Consider the following 18,340-nt stretch of genomic DNA (forward strand, 5'->3'; position numbering starts at 1 on the left):
GTACAGCAATTTCGATATATTTAGACAAGTCCTTAAGCCCCTGTATTAATTTTTATATACATCTATCATCAAATTTGGTAGCAACAAGATCTCCCCCAAGCTGTTAAGAAAGCTGCAGTCGTTGTGTGGCCAGGTTTGTAGAGGAAGGTAGTAATGTTTATTAGAGCAGTTCATACAACTGGATGAAAAGGGACACAATTTTTGGCAAGCAAATCCTTCTCAGGTCCAAATGCAGCATTTCATTTGTGGACTTCCACTGAGAAGTTTTCCCACATAGTAACTACAGGAGCAAGTTCAATCACATAAGTCTAACTCACCTCAATTTTGTCTGAAGCAGGGTGCTGGTTGAGAACTAGCTGGTCACTTTCCTGCTTTAGCTTGTTGAGTTCTTTTTCTTTAAGCTCCAGTTCACTCATACGTTTCTAAACAACCAAAACACAGCATTAAACAAGCCTCCAAAAGCACAGTGCTTAGAATAATTTACTTAAAATTTTCCAGATATTTATGACTCTATGAAATTATCCATGCTAACATTAAATATTAATTCTACTCAGTGCACTGAAGCTAAACATGAAGATAGCAGAATCAAAGAATGTAGCCTTTCAGTTCTAGTCTCTACACTTGATGCTTCACAGAGCAAAGCATGCAAAATTTAGCCTTTCCTGTCAAAACGGAATGACAGAAGCAAGAATGATTGCATCTTGCAACATCCAGAACAACTGAACTTAAAAATAGTAAAAAAAAAAAAAAAAAAAAAAATTAGAGAATCCCCTTAATGGTGTGAACTTTCATTCCTTTTTTACTTTGGTAATCAGCACCAACATAGGCTTAAGAAACACACATGCTCAATTTCCTTTTGTACCCACAGAAGACAACAAGGATCAGTGCAAACCACCTCTGACAGTGCTCTCAATGCATTGCTGGCAAGACCATCATGGGAAGAGAGAGCAATTCCCTCCAGCATGGCCCTAGCTCCTGGTGAAGACATCAGGACCACATACAGAGATCCCTAGCCTCTGAGTAGTCATAACAGGGAGAACTGAACTGCTTGATTCAAGTCCCCTACTTTAGCATGTCAACAGAATGACTGTGTGCACAAGCTACATGTGATTACTGGTTCTCAGTGAACTGTACTGATAAGGTCAGTTTCCAAGGTCAAAAGAATCCACAAGTGGTTGAGTGAGCAATCTTCCAGTTCATGTACAATCTTGATCCAAAAGGTTGTCACACAGTACTTAATCCAACAGTGTTTTGTCAAAAAAAGAAAAAAAAAGGTACTTAGAGAGAAGAAATGCCTGCCCTGCTCCTCCCTAAATATGCCAAAAGAGATTCCACAGAAAGCACGGGGGGGGTTGTGCTGTCTTACAGAGAAGGCCTCCTGCTTCCTGGCGATATCTGTGTTCCTGTCACTCCAGTCGTAGAGAAGCTCCTCCTCCTCACAGTCATTGATCCACATGATCTCTCTGCTGGTGGCTTGGATGAGGTTCTGGAATTGACGGAGCTGATCCATTCTCTCAAACGAGTATTTCTACAAGGAATTCCAGAAATGAGAAACAATAAACACAGAAAAGCGTGTGCTGGGTGGAGAAGGGGTAGACAAAAGCATAGCATGCATATGTATGGTGTTTTGTTTTTTTGTGTGTTTTTTTTTTTTTTTTTTTTGAACTAATAATATTCAAAACCACACAGCTATAAAATCTGTTGGCAATGGATAGTGGATAACATGCCTTCATCTACAGAGCTATGAAACTTGTTGGCAATGGATAGTGGATAACGTGCCTGGATTTAAAAAATAATGGCAATCTGAAGTCACCAGCTTCCTAAAGCCATTTCAAACACAAGCGTAGCAGACATGTAGGCAAGCAAGCAAAAAGACATGGGGGAAAATACAAGAAAATGACTGAAAATTTAACATCACTTTTACTCGCATTTGCTGCTGACAGTATATCCTTGATGTTGTAGCAGCACCTTTTGCGCAGATGATGCTTCATGAAAAGATTCCTTCTCTGTCCTTGCATGATAATAAATATCCTGTTATTTGAAATGTGTACAGGAAGCAGCTTCCAATTCTAAGGGTTACATCTACCATTTGCACAAGGTTCTTAGTGTTTTACATGAAGACCCAACATGGACAAGATGCACAGCCCTAAACAGAATTTGGTTCTAAACACAACTTTGAGTCATTTTTTAAGCTTCTAATATAAACTAACTCTACTGCCACATTCACTCCCATTAAGGAGGTAGAGTTCTACTCTTCACCTGCTTAGTGACCAACCTCCTTTACCCGTTGCAAACTAGAAACTTCCTGGTAAGTCAATTATAAACTAGGTAATGAATTAATCTCAAATTCATGCCTCAAAATAAGTCTCATCTAAACGACAAAACACTCTTGAATGGAATTAGTTATACATGCATCTATCATTTTGTCGAAGCTTGAAGTGTCCCTTGACTATCACACCAGTGTTAAGAAAGCAAAAGGCATTTATCATTGAGGGTATCACATATGAGCGCATCTTGTGCTCACCAGCAGTCCTTCGTATTCTTCTTCCAGCTGATGAACTGCGGCCTTTTCACGCTGAAACAGAGACAGCAAATATTTAGCGTGCCTTCTACGAGTTATCTACCTGTGGGTACTTCCTTTACAATGCCAGTACCATGATGTTATAATTTCATGTGGTATTTTGGAGATGCCTGCAAGGGACATCAGTGAGCAGCAGATCTGTACCACTGGAGGGCCAGAAGTATAAAACTAAGGCTTGGACAAACTTATTTCTCACGACAATGTTATAAAACAGGTTGAACATAACCCCTGTAACACAAAAACAGCTTCCAAAATTTGATCTCTTTACCAAACTCCTAGATAGCTTGTGGGGAACCACCTAGCCCTAAAGCAAGCTTTATGAAGACTGTGAAGTAATACAAACTGTGATCCTGAGCAGCATGCTCCAATTTTTATTCCCATTTCTTTAACTGGGAACCTGCACAACCTTGGAACTAGTGTTTGATAGGGCTACATTATTAACTTTCTTATAAACAGAAGAGAAAAGAAAATAACAACGCTTCAGCTTTTCAGCTTGTTTGAGAAAACAAAGCTTCAAAACTGAATCCCTTTTCTTTAGATCCAACTCTCTCTCCTCTCATCCACTTGAGGAATTAACAGAAAAGAATGGAGATGAAGTAAACATTCCTCCAATATCTAGTTGTTAGGGTGACAGCAGAGGTTAACCACTGCACTTTCACTGACTTCTTTATTCCAATCACAAAACCCAGAGTGGACCAGAAGTCTCAGAAGAGAGGGAGAAGAAAAAAAAAGCCCTAAATTTAGCCCAGAGTTTGGTCTTTTTTCACAGAAACTCCCTCATTACTCAAGGCTGTATTTTACCCACATTCTCCTTTAACTTTCTTGTCTTAAAAAAAGTAAGTGAGAACAATCATTCTTAGCTATTCTTCTCACCAAAAATATCCCGATATTTATTTGCCAGGTACAGAACAACAAAATGTTAAATAACTACTAAATTCTCATTACAAAATTCTGGGGAAAGAAACAGAACACTGAATAATCATGAAGTAATAAACACTAGGGTGGAAAGCAGTTGTTATGACATCAGTGCTTTCTGAAGAGAAGCTGAGCTGTTCAGCATTACTTGCTGTAGTCAAACACTGGCAAGCCAAGGACACAAATCTAGATTAAGCAATGTATAAGGGAAGACAGTAATTACCAGGTCTGTTTTGACTTTGTCCAAGTGCCAGCGATAGTCTCCAATGGCGTTATGAGTTCTCCTATGGTCACTAATCTGTTGCTCGATGGACGCTGCATCAAACCCCCATTTCACTAGCTCCATTTCAGACTAGGAAAAAGAGACAGTATTTGTACTTTCATTTCCAAAAAGACATTATCATCTAAATCAGAGCATCAAGGAATTGAATTGAAAGAAATGTGACCATACAATAAAGAGTAAAACTAAACAAAGGGAAGTTCAGATCAGGGGTTAAAAATTTCTTAAAATTGCCCTTGCTTAAACCGTGTGACAGGCTCCTGAAGTAGAAGAAACAAAGTACAGAAAATATTTAAGTTGCTTAAAATTAGACAAGACGAAGCACACTCAGTAGTGTATTTCATGTTTACTTTGGACTAAACTGTGCTCTTATGTTTTATAGTACAGTTACATTCTTATCACTCTGAAAACAAATTGTGACTTCAAATGCTACTCATGCAACTTATGTGAAAATGCACAGTTCTGTAACCCAGTATACTACATTCCATTTTAATTACACTCATGCAGCTCCACTGACTTCAGTTAAATGTAGTCCAACAAAATGGAAAAAAAAAAAAAAAAAAAAAAAAAAAGGAAAAAAGAAGCCTACCAATGTATTAGATAAGCTGAAAGGGCTATAGAATATGTTTGTTTTGCATTTTGGCAGGGTTTATTATATGACATTCAGTACAAATCTCTAGGAACAGCCTTAGAAAGAACAGTAATACAACTGGATAATTACTAACTTGAGAACTATCTGACTGCAATTCTCTGCTTCATTATTTGCAAATCTAAAATTCCACTGAATTCACAACCCAATTCCTCAAATTCCAAAGCACCTTTTATAGTGTGAAGACACAATCGCAATCCATCTCTGTATGAATGCCATTGTGCACACACACGCCATAGAGGATTCGATATCTTATTCCTGGGTTGGGACTGAATTTAATAATTACCAGCCTGAAGCCAAATCTCTGAGTCAACAGATGTCAATAAAGCCTGAACCACACTCAAGCATAAGGGTTCAAAGGCAAGGCTGAAAATGTTCCAAGAAATGAAACGTTTTACATTCAGACATCTAAAAGTTACAGGACTTTGACCCTTCTCATTATATTTATACAGTCCAGCTAGACTGTAGCAACAGCAGCAATCTTGGATGACTGCCAATATGTGAACAAAGGCTGTCTGGATTTCAGTTCACCTTCCCTAATTCTGCAATGGAAATTTGACCGACCTTCCTACCACCTGATTCTCCTGTCAGCGAACCATCCGGATATAGAGGACACAAAAACACCAGCAGAAAAACACAGCTGTTCAGACTGTTTAACATCTCATTATGCTACTAGAAGGAATGTTATCTCAGCCCCAATGTGAGCAGATAGTGAGATACAATGGGAAGAAAAGGTATAGGGAAAATTTATTTTGAACTTTGCACTGAATATATATATATATATAAATAAAACTCAAAAGCCCAATAGGAAGCTAAGCGCTTACTGGCCTCACCTCCACTTTGCTTTAGGGACTGAAAGGGAGAGAGAACAATCCTTTTTCTTTCATAGGAGCTATTGTGTGTGAACACAGTTTGCTCATGCTTCCTATGCTTAGCGAGGGGTGTCTCAGCTGGGAGTCACGTGGCATCTCTGGGAGGTACATGTTCCTCATCTTTCTTCACTGGAAGAAGGCCCAGTGTCTGTCCAATATCACTCCTCAAACCATGGCAGGTCTAACAGATAGCCTGCTCTCCCACAGTATGTGAAGGGCAATCATATTTGCTGTTGCTTTACTGGCACAATGCCTGTAAATGTTAGCACTCAAGTGCATCTCCACTTCCCCTTCCTCTAAAACATGCCACGATATGGGAGGCCACTGGAAGACTAGACTACAACTGGCACTCACATAAAAGTATGGGAACTGTACAGAGCTCTCCCCTGCTCATCTGGTTTGCATAGCAGCCACCTGGTAAACACCACATGCAGATAACAATGACAGGATCACTAAGCAACAACCTAATAAAGAGAGATAAAAATAATGCAATTTCAAATTACAGAGAGTCAGCAAATTGTAACTTGGGCCTCCTTGCTCTTTCTCTCCTGTCTGTCAAAGTGGTGTCCAACTACAAACACAGAACTTCTACCCCAGCAGCATGAGAGCACTACAAGCTCTGAGTGTGTGTTTCTACTCCAGGTTACACCATCAACAGCTGTGGATAGGCAAATTTATTCTGTGCATGCAAGAGATACACATGAAAATGATGAAGCTGACTTATGAAAGTCTAGTCCTGTGGCAATCAACTGTACCTTCTGGATGCTATTGTGATAAGAATAGATTAGAGGGAGGACAACTGCAAAATACTGGACAATGGTTAGATCTGTGAAGCTGGTCTTATCTGTTAAAAGGGTTAAAATAAATATGAAGCATAAAGGAAATCTGTGGAAGGAAGGAAGGAAATATTGAATGTAATAATCTCCAACGCAAACATGCCAATGCCTTTTGTTAACAGCTGTGTCTTGTTTTTGTTTTCAAATTTTTCCCTGCAAAAGAAGACCCCAAAATCCATTTTTCTATTTCAGTGGAAACACTATATGTACAATGCTTCAAATATAAGAGGGAAAAAAAGGAGGGAGGGAGGAATTTGGAACAATCTACTACCATTTATTTGTACTTTTAATGTTCTAGTGGCAGTCAGAACATTATTGCATGTAAGGTGACATTTATCAGCAAAATCAGGTCTTAGCATTGTCTTTAGGTTTTGGAGAAATTTACCTTCTGCTGTCTCATCCAGTTCAAACATTCACTTGTGACACGTTTTGTATACTCATCCCAGCCTGAACCACTCTGAGAGGAATAGCAACCACCACCTTTGGAGCTGGCCCTCCTGGCGCGGGGAACGCTGATAGCTTTGTATAAGGCACGCATTTGCTCTTGAAGTTGAAGCAGCCTGAAAGGGAAGGTAACAGTTGGTTTCTATGAGGAAAACACAGAAAACATGGGAACAACACAATTCGTATCTCCTGCTGAATCATCAGGTATTCAGAAAGAAATGGTGATAGCATAGGCTGTGGAAAAACTACAGTGACTGAAATTTCATGGAGACAACCAGGATGTGAAATTCTGTGTGAAATCACTGCACAACCTTTCTCCATGTTAGCATGCCCAAACCAAACTGATTTCATTCCACTTTATTGATTTCTGCCACAGCCTGCAACACCAGAGAACGTGAGCACTCCAGACACCACAGAATTTTATCTGTCACATTCCCTCCCCCAGCCCTTCCTTAGGGCCTTTCAGTACCTTTTCTGATACATTTCACAGGGCTGGTTCATCTGCCTTAGCTCCCTGATCAGCCCATCAAGGATGTCCATTTGGTCATTTGCCTGCGCAAAACATTCTTCCAGATCTCTGTTCCCTCTAATCTGGACACCATCCCCATATTTCAATTCCTAAAATTAATAAAAAAAAAAGAGGAGGAGATTAAATAAAACAATCTGAAGATTATACAATGATTATTTAAAGAGATGTTATGAGGACCAAGTATTTTTAAGAAGTGTAAAAGGTTTCAACTGCTAGGTCGCCAACTGACAGTTTTACCTGGCAGAAGGCCATTTAATAAATGATTCATAGTAATTTGAAAGTCATTATTATGAATAAAATACACAAGGAAGTTATTAAAATATAATACCAACAAAACATTTCCATAAAGAATAACAGGTCCTGATGGAGTTTTATTTCAGTGGAGCCAAGGATGTACTCAGTGTGATGAATTTTTAAGATCTTACATAGCAAGAACAGCTTTTGTGTTTAGAGGACAAGAAGCAGACGCTGTGTCCTTGCTGGAGCTGGCGAATATTGCTGCTGATTTTACACAAGTTCCTCTGAGATTCCAAGAGTCACAGCCATAGCTTCTCTCCTTGTAAAATGCAGAATGCACCCCATCTGCCTGGGACTAACTCCTTGCACAGTCACATTTTCTTGCATCCTATCTCATAGTCCAAAGTTCTAGGCAAATTCTCTGTGCGTCTTCTCAGTGCAGTGAACCAGCATGGTCATGGTGGTTCCAGCAGAAAGACAAGGCTTTTTGATCTCATCCTGCACTGACACAGCCATGATGAGCTAAACATAATCCAGCTGTGGTTTCATTTTGCAAAGAAAATGATGATGGGCTTCATTACTTTGTCCCCCACAAAAACAGAAAAAAAAAAAAAGAAAAACAAGCAATGTACATTGTGGCACCATGCTGGAATTAAACATTGCTTCCTTTTAACTTCACTGGAATAATATTAATCCTTACCAAGAGGCAGTATTTACTATGGCATTGATTTTTATATAAACATGCTCACATATTCTGTAAAGGAAATAAACTGCTAACCACAGAGTTCATTCCTGTACGAATTTTCTGTCTACAGAGGGTCAAAAAGTGTGCATTAAATCACTTCTACTGCAAGAACTACAAATGGATTCTGGATTTCTGTAGCTTCAACAGCAGGATACGCCCACCACCCCACACTTCCTTTGACTTCAGCAGGAACCAAGGACATTCCACATACATTATTGGCCATAACATTATTAGCAACCACTGGCCTAAAAATGAAAAAAAAGAGTAGAATCCAAAGGGAGTTTTGTTGGTAGTGGTGATTGTTTTTGGTTTTTTTTTGGTTGGTTTTTTGTTGTTTGTTTTTTTTTTTTAATCCAAAGGCTCCCTTTTCTTAACCAGTTACATTTCAATCAGTTTTACTGAACACTGACTGTAGACAGAAGAGGACACCTAGAAAGGATATATGTTATTCCACTCAAAGGGTAAGGTGGCAGCTCCCTCAGAAAAACAGCTGATATAACAGAAAAGAGGTGAAGAACCACAGTCTGTGTGTTCAGATAACAATGCAGCATTTATTCCATGTGACATTTAAAATCACTTCTTCTAAGAACAAAAAGCACTCACAGGTTGCACTATGAGTTCAGCTCGCATCAGGCAATCCGAACAGTTTTGCAAAAGCTCTTGAATGGTGTTCTGACGTCTGGAAACTGTACAGGTCCCATTCTGACTGTTGGTGGGGAGAAGAATAAGATGAAGTAAGTACAAAGTAACCACACATCATAAAGAGAAATGTGAAGTAGAAATTCCCAACAGCTACAGGAAGTGACATGAAATAATAAATCCAGTCAAGCTTCATGGAGACGAATGTGCTTGATCTGTGTGTCCCTATACACACACACCTTCGTTGTAGTTCAATGCTGATTCCACATCAGCAGATTCACAATTCTGCAGTAGCAGACATGGAATAACTTCACCATTGGATTGAGCAGAAGATGGAACCTCACATGTGGTTAAGAGAAAGGTTTTCCTCCAATACTGGTATTTGCAGCTTTGATAAATGAAACTTTGACAGTATTACAGTACAAATAAATTATTCATGATCTTTCTTGGAGTCCATAAATTAGAATGTAATCTTTACATTACATTATCATACATGCTGTCACACAAGCCATTGAACTTAAGACTGTAAAAGGAGAGCAGGCTCCTCTGCTCTTCAAGCACATGAGCACACAAGTCTATGCAAGTATTCAAAGGGCCCTTTTATCAGCGGAAATAATAAAAGACTAGTGCAGTGTCTTAAAAAGGCATTACAAGATGCTTAAGCTATTACAAAAACAGATGTAGGAGTTGAATTCAGAAGTAAAAGGGGAGTTTGGGGGTTCCAGGTAAACTCCCGAACCAAAATCACTGGTGGGGGAAAAAGCCAAGGTAGATAGTAGGGTCGTTATTGTTGTGTTGCACATAATCTCCTGCATCCATCCCGCCAGAAGGCTGCCATTCCTGCATTTGCTCATCCTGGGACCCTGCCACCAAAGCGAGCCACTGCTAGTTGAATGTGGGTGAGGTGCTTGAAGCTAGGAATCATTCCCTGCTGATGGAATCAGAGCTCCCAAGCAAGCTCAGGCAGCTCCCAAACCCAAGCACTTGCCAGCGAAACTAAAATAAACCACTACTAAGAGACGGTAAGAAACTAGGACGCTTCCAAGCCTTACCTAGCTTTCTAACTGCAGTGCTCACAGCAGGTAACCTTTTCCATTACAAATCACTCAAGGCCCAAGCCTTCCACAGAGCACTAACAGCAAAAAGCCTCTGTGCAAACCTGCCCAACTCAGCAGAACCAGCACATCATCAGGATTCAGTGGGAATCTTTCAACTGACTTCAGCAGCCTCTGATCATACTTGGTAAAAGGAGCCATGACACACAGCAGAGCTGTCCTTGGGAACAAGCACTGCAATGAAGGGAAACATTCACCAGCATCCTTTAAGAGAACTTTTGCTGCGTGTGTAGTTTGTCGTTCAGCAGCCTGCCATTCTCGTACCAGCTCTTCTTGAGCAAATGGAAAAAGTTTGAGCAAGTCTTTAAGCTGCTTCTGTCAATACCTGGGAATAAACCTTTGAAGACAAAGAGACAGGACTGAAAAATCACTGAGTGGCTTAAAACAAGCTGTACACACACAACTCCTCACTTGCACTGTAACCCTTTGGCTGCATAAACATCACACCGTACTGTGCTACGCATGCCCATATGCCTTGGAAACACCTTAAAGAAAACTGCACAACTCATTTTATGCCAGGCTTCCCCCAACAGCTTCCTTTTTAAAATCCTTCCTTCTCCTTAGGCATAGCTGTTGTGTTTGGATCTAGAAGCATCCAACTGCATCTAAAATTTACATTAATTATACCCACAATTACCCTCATTAATGAAACATAGTAAGGAAGAGAGAGGAATCTTACAAGTAATTTTCTCTTTTTAGAACATGAGAAGAGTACTTTTTTCTTCAATTGCTTTTTTAATCATCTCCTGACAGCTACAAATACCTGATGTCCATTGAAGCCAAAGGAACTATAGATGAGGATCAGACCCCTACTGTAATAAATCAGTGCATCTCTGCTGAGTTCAGTGTAACTCAACTGACCTCAAAGGTCACTTTAGTGGTAGTGAATTAGTTCACTTTACACTGAGACGAGGTCTAAACAAGGACTGCCACAGTTAACAGAATAAGAAATTGTGGAGAAAAGGTGTTTTCAATAAATCCAACTCCTAGAATAATTTACACGGCAGGAAAAATAGAATTACAAGTACTCTGTGTTCATCCCAATGATATTAAAACACTACATCCAACATTATTGTCCAGATAATAAAAAAGTTGGAAAGCTGTAGATAGTTGAATACAGATCCACAGAAGTGTTTTAAAGGGAGGAGCAAATGCCTTGCACTGGGAAGCTTTAATATGCCCTAATTAGATCTTCAAATAAAGATCTGTAAGTTCCTTGTTTAGAGTTCATGGGACCCTTCACAAGGAGAAAGCAGAAAGTGTTTGAGGCTCTCCAATCTAGCAGATAAGGACTTAACCAAAAATAATGGCAGAAGCTGGAGCAATACAAACTGAAATAAGAAAGAGCACGGTAGTTCAGCAATGTAGCTTTTAACACCCTGTATGCAATTTTTTTTTTATTGTTGTTAGTTAATTATTTTAACTATTTTGTTCGTCAAAATACTGAGAGTGATGCTAGGATAGTGGATGAGAAGGCAGTGTCCTGCTAAATGTAGCTGATGACAATGGGAGAACTAATGGCGTTCCCAGCCAGGGGAAACAACAGGCCTGCAATGGGAACAGCAGATCAAAGCAGAAACCCTAACGCAGAGTAAGCAGACATCCAACCTGCAGGCAGAAGGAAAAATCCAGACAAAGGAATACCATATCCAACACAACGGCATACAGAGAAACTTAGGCAAAACCCAACCCACGAACATGCTAGGTGGCACCATAATGCGAAGGCACAAAAGAACCTGGATTTTCAAAGTACAACCCTGTAGCCTAGATCCTACGTAAAAATACATTTGTGACCCTCGGAAAGATGTAGGACCCTGACAATCCTCACACGAGGCAGATTTAGTGGATTGTCAAAGGACTATTTATTGGTAATCTGTCCTTTCATCTCATTTTGCTTACATGAAACTGAATGAGAATAAAGTAACATTTTGGTCATTGCAACAACTACTGGTGCTATGATGATGACATTTTGATTTGATTTTAACTCTGGCAACATCTAAAGCTCAAATCTGTGAATGGGAACCTGCTGCACCAAACACTGCGCACAGTGAAAGCACGGGCCAGTTTTTCCGCTTGATTTAGCGCACCCTGTAAATAGTTTTCAGCATTTTGAACCCTTCCATGTACCTGTGCAGAAAGGGACCCAACTGGAGCTTGGAACTTTTAGCCAGACTTATAGCACAAAAGTGCCAGGACTCCTACTAATAAAAAAACACCTTTGTAAAAACTTGACTAATGGCCATACTGCTTTGGATCTTCAATCCCTGTGGAACAGGGCTGAGCCAAACAGCCTAGGCTGCTTCAGACCTGAGCTGGTAACCTACTTCTACCAGCAACTCAAAAAAATTTTAGGCTGTGACAGGTATTTTGAAGGCAAGTCATGAATTTCAAAACAACGCTATTAAACTGAATTCATTATTAAAATGACTTCATTTTAATAGTCATTAACTATTAAAGGAACAAATAGGGGGATAGTGTCTTTGTTTTACAACTAGGAGAATACTTCAAAACACAGAAGAATCACTTTTGATTTGGGGAAGGCTACAGATCTTCAGATGTGGCCCTGCAGCTCTCTACTGCCAGAAGAGCACTCAAAAAGAGACAGCATCATCATGTTGCCATCATTCTGCATAGGAAGCAAAAGGCTTGCTCCCTGTCAGGGCAAAATGTGTTGTTCCCATACCCTGCTGCAAGCAGGTTTTGTACGGGGCAATATTTGAGACACCTCCCTGCTGCAATATACCTGCTGAGCCAAGCTTGGCTATTGCCACACTGGTGAGTCCTGAATTTCTGAGCGAGGTTGCACTTCACTGTGAAGTGGTATGCTTGTGAGACATTGCTCCACAGAAAGAAGAAATAACTATTTCTGCTTGTTTTAGCAGGACTGAGAGACACCCTCAAGGCCACACAATGTGTTGTGAGTATGGCGATCAGTGATTCAAGCACACCTGTGCCTATGTCCCTCAAACACACCATGGGTGGCTATCACCATCACCAACATATTTAAGAAGTAACAATATTTCTCAAATGACATGTTTTGAATAAACGATAGACCCTCTGTAAACAATCAGCTTCCAACCTGGCAGGTCCAACTGGGCTGTTGCTAACACAGGATGCACAAGGCGAGGAGGAAAGCCAACTATGCTCTGCTTCATCATTGCGTACTGCTGTTAAAAACACACAAACACATGGGGGCTGCTCTAGTCTCTGCCTCCATCAGCATCCAGAAGCTGCTGTGTCACCTGGGGGGCAGCGAGGGTCCAGAGGAGCAGGGGACACGCAGAAGAACATCCGTCCAGCAGTGCTGTGGAAACTGTTTCACGATTCCTTAATGCTTTGGAAGCACAGAAAGAGGATACTCTCAGCCCAAAGATCTGTTTTAAGAGGGCCCACATCGAGTCAAAATAGTGTCTGTTAATTTTTTTGGCTCCACAAAATATTTATACTTTTAAAAATCTGAAGCATTTTTTTCCACTGACAAAGGTCTTTTTGCAGATCCAAAGTATCAAAACTCCCATAACTCAACACAGAGTCTGAAGCTGAGCAAAACAATAGCACCTCTCTTTTTTTTTTTTCCATACACAGAAACTTGTTTGAACAAGCAATAGATTCATCAAGGGATTACCCGGTATGCCCAGGCTAGGCGAGTTAAAAGGAAAACCTGAACTGGAACGGAAATCCCCAGCACACACGCTGCACACACCATCGGCTGAGCCACCTCGCACCCACCATCTGCTAGCTGCATGTGCACACCTGGAAATCCAAGTATTAAAAAATTGGTTTTAACACAACAGGAGATGTATGACAAATAGATAATCTCTGGAGAGAAACAGCTAACAGGTGAGCAATCAACTATCTGTAAAAATATAACCAGAAATTAAACTACTACATAACAGGAGGTTTCTTTACCCCTTAAAGACAGTGAATGCAAGTGTCAGAAAACACCAATAATTTGATAATGGTCTTTTCTCTTTGCATCTGTGTTCCTACTAGGATCAGCTTTGGCACAGTGCATCTTCAGACACCTTCATATTTGGAAGCATAGGTCATGTACATAGGCCATTACATGATAAAGCTATCTTTTGAAGTTTATCGTCGTGCATGATCGGGCTCTTAATCCCTTCAGAAATGTGCCAAAAAAAAAAAAAACAAAAACAAAAAAAAAAAAAAAACCAAAAAAAAACGTCACCAGTGAAATCTTAAAACTGCCACGGCCACGTGAGCTCGATGGAAGCAGGGTTTCACAAGGGGCCCTGCCACACCTGTTTGAAGAAAATTCTCACACCCCTGAGCGGGACTTCTGCCACCAGTATGAATCACCAGCAGCGAGGCCGCTGCTTGCAGGGGCAGGACCTGCCAGCTGCAGGCACGTCCGCACAGCCTGCGCTGCCTCTCCCAGCACCAGCTCTGCAAGAGGGAGGTGCAGGACCCAGCGCCCAGCCAGCATGGCAAGGCGGGGAGACGAGGCAACACGGCTCCTCCAACAACAGCCACCTGAAATACATCTGGCAAACGTTTTCGTGCTTTCAAAGACACATAGAATAGCTTGCAATGGAACCGATCTCAGACAGGTACCTATAAAAAGGTGAGTTAGGAGGGGTGCAAGCTGGTTTCCTTCTTATCTTGTGCAGCACTACCAGCTGCTGTTAAGAGGTATTTCCGTGCTGGCTCGACCGCGGGGCACGCTTTGCGAGCACAGCAGGCATTTGGCAGTTCAGACACATTCTTTACTCTCCGTCTTCGATAGTTTTGTTTGTCACTAGGGCAGTTGTCATGCCCAGCATGACACTGTGATTCATCTTGGCCAGGACCCTGCAGACCACTGCGAGGACAATCGGACTGGCAAAAATGCAGCTTTAGACCTGTTTCCTCTAAGCCTCTCCAGCAGTCCCTGCCAGTAACGTCAAGACTTGGGATCTGAATATCTAGATCCTTTCCTAGTTTTAGGTGCCGGTGTTCCATTAGCCTTTAAGCAAATCTTGTGCATAAATTAGCTTTTGCAACAATGTGTCACTTGGCAACCATGAATCTTATGACCTCTTTTCTCCCCAAATCTTAATAAAACTGCTGAACTTGCCGCTGTCTTTTTGTCTTCTCTCCCAGCTGATCAGATTTTATCTCTCATAGCAAAGACATTGATAAATATTTGACTGATTAATTGGCAGTTTAGGAGTGCATGACTCAACATCAAGCTGAGTATCTGTACTCAGGGCCAAGCTCATCCTGAGTTCCCAAGCCAGAAGAAACCGGGAATGTTGTAAAAGCACCTTGCTGAGCCCTAAGGGTAGGGAGCGTCTTATATTGCTCTGTGACTAATGTAATACTCAGCACAGACTTGTTTGGCAGAATACGCCCCAAAACTTACAAGACTAGACCCTAAGCTAAATCCTACTGCATTGAAAATTAAGGTACAGTAATTTTCTCCATTGAAAAAAAGAAGCCTCTGTTTTTTCAGTTCAGCAACTGCCACTAAAATGTGTCACTAAACGTATCAGACATAACACAAATATTAAAACCAATTCCACAGACTATGCAAGGTAGTAACAGATGCAAGATCCTGCAAGCACAACCAGCACAGGATTTTGTGGATTTTCCGCACGCAGCACATGTGCAAAATCAGACTTGACTGCGTTTTTCATCAAATGGCAAAAAATCCCTCATTTTCTACATGGGGACATACTGTAATTCAAATCAGCACCAATCTAAAATAAGCCTGTGCAACTCAGTAATGTGCAAGCACATACATTTTTCAAATACTTATTCAAAATGCTTTGAATGGTGAGACCTTTACACATACGAGAAGATTGTATGTAAAATACATATATGGTTTTCAGTCTGATTAACAGGGGAAGTTAGTAACATGCAGAGACCTTGGAATAAACGGAAAGGGAACTTTCATTGTAACATCCTTGCCAGTTACACTTTCCCGAAAAGGAGATATGAACATTATATTACAGAGAATAAATGAAACTATGTTGACAGAAGATCCTTAACCTCTTCACCAGGCCTATCCTCTCCGTTTTTGCTATGACACCACTGAAAGCTAAAGAAATAAGAGCCTAACAGACTGCAAGCTAGTTTAAAATACGTAACAAAACCCAAAGAATGCTAAATTGAAGTATTTCTCCTCTAGTGAAAGTCAGGACTAATAGGGAAGGCACGCCAGTGAATCCACTGTAGCTGCACCAGAGTGAAGACTGGAAAAAGACCAGGGAAAAATTAGCATGCTCCGCCATTTATTTTTCATGCCTGTCTCTTAAAAGCAGTAAAGGTATTTGCAGCGGAGCACCACTAGCAAAACAGACCCTCAAAAATGCAACACAGCTAGTGTTTTGGAATCCTAGCATGTGCAGTCTCCCTTGGTAAGGTATTGAATTGATCTCATTATACCTCAACAGACGGGGTATTCTCATACTGACTGCAGCAGTGGGTAGGCATGTTACAGCAGCAGCTAATCATAATGCACACAGCAAACCAACAATGAAATGAAGAACTAAGAACTGTGCAAAGTAATAAACAAACATAGGCAGAATGCAAGTTATGTCCTGCATTCAGTGGTCCTCTGGCAATAGATCTGAAACACCTAAACGGAGCTCTCGGCACTGACTAGGGTTATCCTAATTCTCAACAGCCACTTACAGGTACGCTTATTTCATAAAGCCTGCAAGTTCTCATCTGCTGTTTACTTGCTGTATGTGTTTAACGCTCATCCTTCTGCAACCTGATCAGGATGTCAGTACAGTTAGGGCTTGTAACTTAACACAAATTACATGACAGCACTTCCAAATCACTTCCCAAATCAGTGGCATCGATAACCAGAGCTATAGGTTTAACAGAACCATTCCATGTGTTAAAAATCAATAAATAAATAAATAAAGCCTAACGGCCAGCAGTGTTCACTATAGGTGGCTATCAGACACCGATGTCATTTCCTTCAGCGACTGGCACCTATTTCCAGTCCTATGAGCTCCTGGCCAAGGGGATTCACGGCCAGGTCTTCATAACTGCCATGCTTGGTTTTCATAGGTTTGGAGCACCTCTTGGCTCCGGAAAGGCTTTGCCAAAACTTCATCCGTGCAGGCTGGCGTCTTCCCCGCCAGGTCTCCGCCGTGCTGGTGCCAAGAGGGGAGGCAGAAGGCGGAGGCCGGCCTCGCCCTTGCCCAGCCTCGAACCAAAGCGGAGGCCGAACAAGGCGTTTTACGTGCCAGGATGGCTCAGTTGTGCCAAGCAGCGACACCAAGACCCCGCTCCGCTCTCCACCCCGTCACCCACCCCGCTGATCGCCCCCCTCCCAAAGTCGAGCCTAACGAGGAGGCGAACCACAGCCTCCCGCACCTACCCGTACCCGTCGGAGGCGTAGTCCCCCCCGTAGGTCTTCTGGTAGTAGTAGGTCTTGTGCGTGTGGGTGCCGCCGCCGCCGCCGCCCACCACATGGGAGCTCATCTCGTAGCGCAGGTCGGTGCCCGAGTCGGCCCTGGCCATGCGGCCCAGCGTGTTGAGCCGCGGGTGGGAGCCGCCGTTCATGCTCATGGTGGCGGGCGGGACGGGGGGCCAGGCGGGCACAGCGGGGACAGGCGAGCCGGGGCCCGAGGGGGGAGCGGCATTCACCGCCCGGAGGGCCCCAGCTGGCGGCAGGCAGCCGGGGAGGGCGAGGGCAGGGAGCCGGGGAGGCGAGGTGCGGGGCGGGGGGCGCCGCCGAGCGAGGCTGCGGGAGGTGCTGGTGGTGCTGGTGCTGCTGGTGCTGGTGCTGCTGGTGCTGGTGGTGGTGGTGGTGGTGGTGGTGGCAGGAGCAGAGGTGCCGTCCCGTCCCCTCCCCGCCGGCACAGGAAAGGCGAAGCCACACCTTTCGGCGGAGGTTTTAAGCCGCCACCTCCTCCTCCTCCTCCCTCAGCGGCCCCGGCCTCTCTCCTGCCCTCTTCCCTAGCCCGGCCTCCGGCTTGGCGTGGCCCCGGCCCCCTTCGTCGGGCCGTCCACCTGCCGGGGTGCCCGCACGAGTTTTCGGTTTGGAGGTGGGAGCCCCATTAAAAACTGCAGGTGGACTTTGTGTCAGCTCAGCCGCCTTCCTCTTTCAGACAGACCTTCAGGCACCGCTAGCCTCTCACAGGGGAGCTACAACGCACCCGGCCCCCTACAACTCCAGAAGGCACCTCGCACCCAAAAACGACAGCAGCAGTTACATCAGCACAGTTACATCGAGGATGACTCTGGTCCACAGGCAGCAGCCACATTCCCCCGGCCCAAAACTCTTACCACATGCTCATTTTAATCAATTCACAGACACACAGAGTCCGACAGCTGGGAACATTGTCCATATTCCAAGCCCAATCCATTTCCACAACTGTCCTGAAACGTGCACATAAATGAATGAAACGTGTGACTTGTATCGTGCTGTATCTGTGACTGTGAAAGAGGGTATCAAGACATGGGTTTTTAAACTGACTTTTTCACTTAGCAAGTTTTTTTTGGTGCCTAAAAGTTAAGCTTTACTCTTAAAAAGT

The 18,340-nt window shown here is 42.6% G+C and overlaps 1 protein-coding gene across 1 annotated transcript in view; it reads right to left on the minus strand.

Moving 5' to 3' along the window:
* DSP (desmoplakin) overlaps positions 1 to 17,372 on the minus strand; it is a gene marked incomplete at both ends in the record, with an annotated part of 37,987 nt that extends 20,615 nt beyond the window's left edge. The window contains 8 exons of the mRNA XM_084283229.1: positions 318 to 422; positions 1,367 to 1,528; positions 2,525 to 2,575; positions 3,720 to 3,848; positions 6,519 to 6,693; positions 7,047 to 7,195; positions 8,692 to 8,794; positions 17,182 to 17,372. Of these exons, the coding sequence (XP_084139355.1) occupies positions 318 to 422; positions 1,367 to 1,528; positions 2,525 to 2,575; positions 3,720 to 3,848; positions 6,519 to 6,693; positions 7,047 to 7,195; positions 8,692 to 8,794; positions 17,182 to 17,372 (1,065 nt within the window). The remainder of the gene's footprint in view (positions 1 to 317; positions 423 to 1,366; positions 1,529 to 2,524; positions 2,576 to 3,719; positions 3,849 to 6,518; positions 6,694 to 7,046; positions 7,196 to 8,691; positions 8,795 to 17,181) is intronic.
* Between the last annotated feature and the right edge of the window lie 968 nt (positions 17,373 to 18,340).

Source organism: Netta rufina (assembly GCF_964035555.1).
Source record: "Netta rufina genome assembly, chromosome: 2".
Classification (NCBI taxonomy): domain Eukaryota; kingdom Metazoa; phylum Chordata; class Aves; order Anseriformes; family Anatidae; genus Netta; species Netta rufina.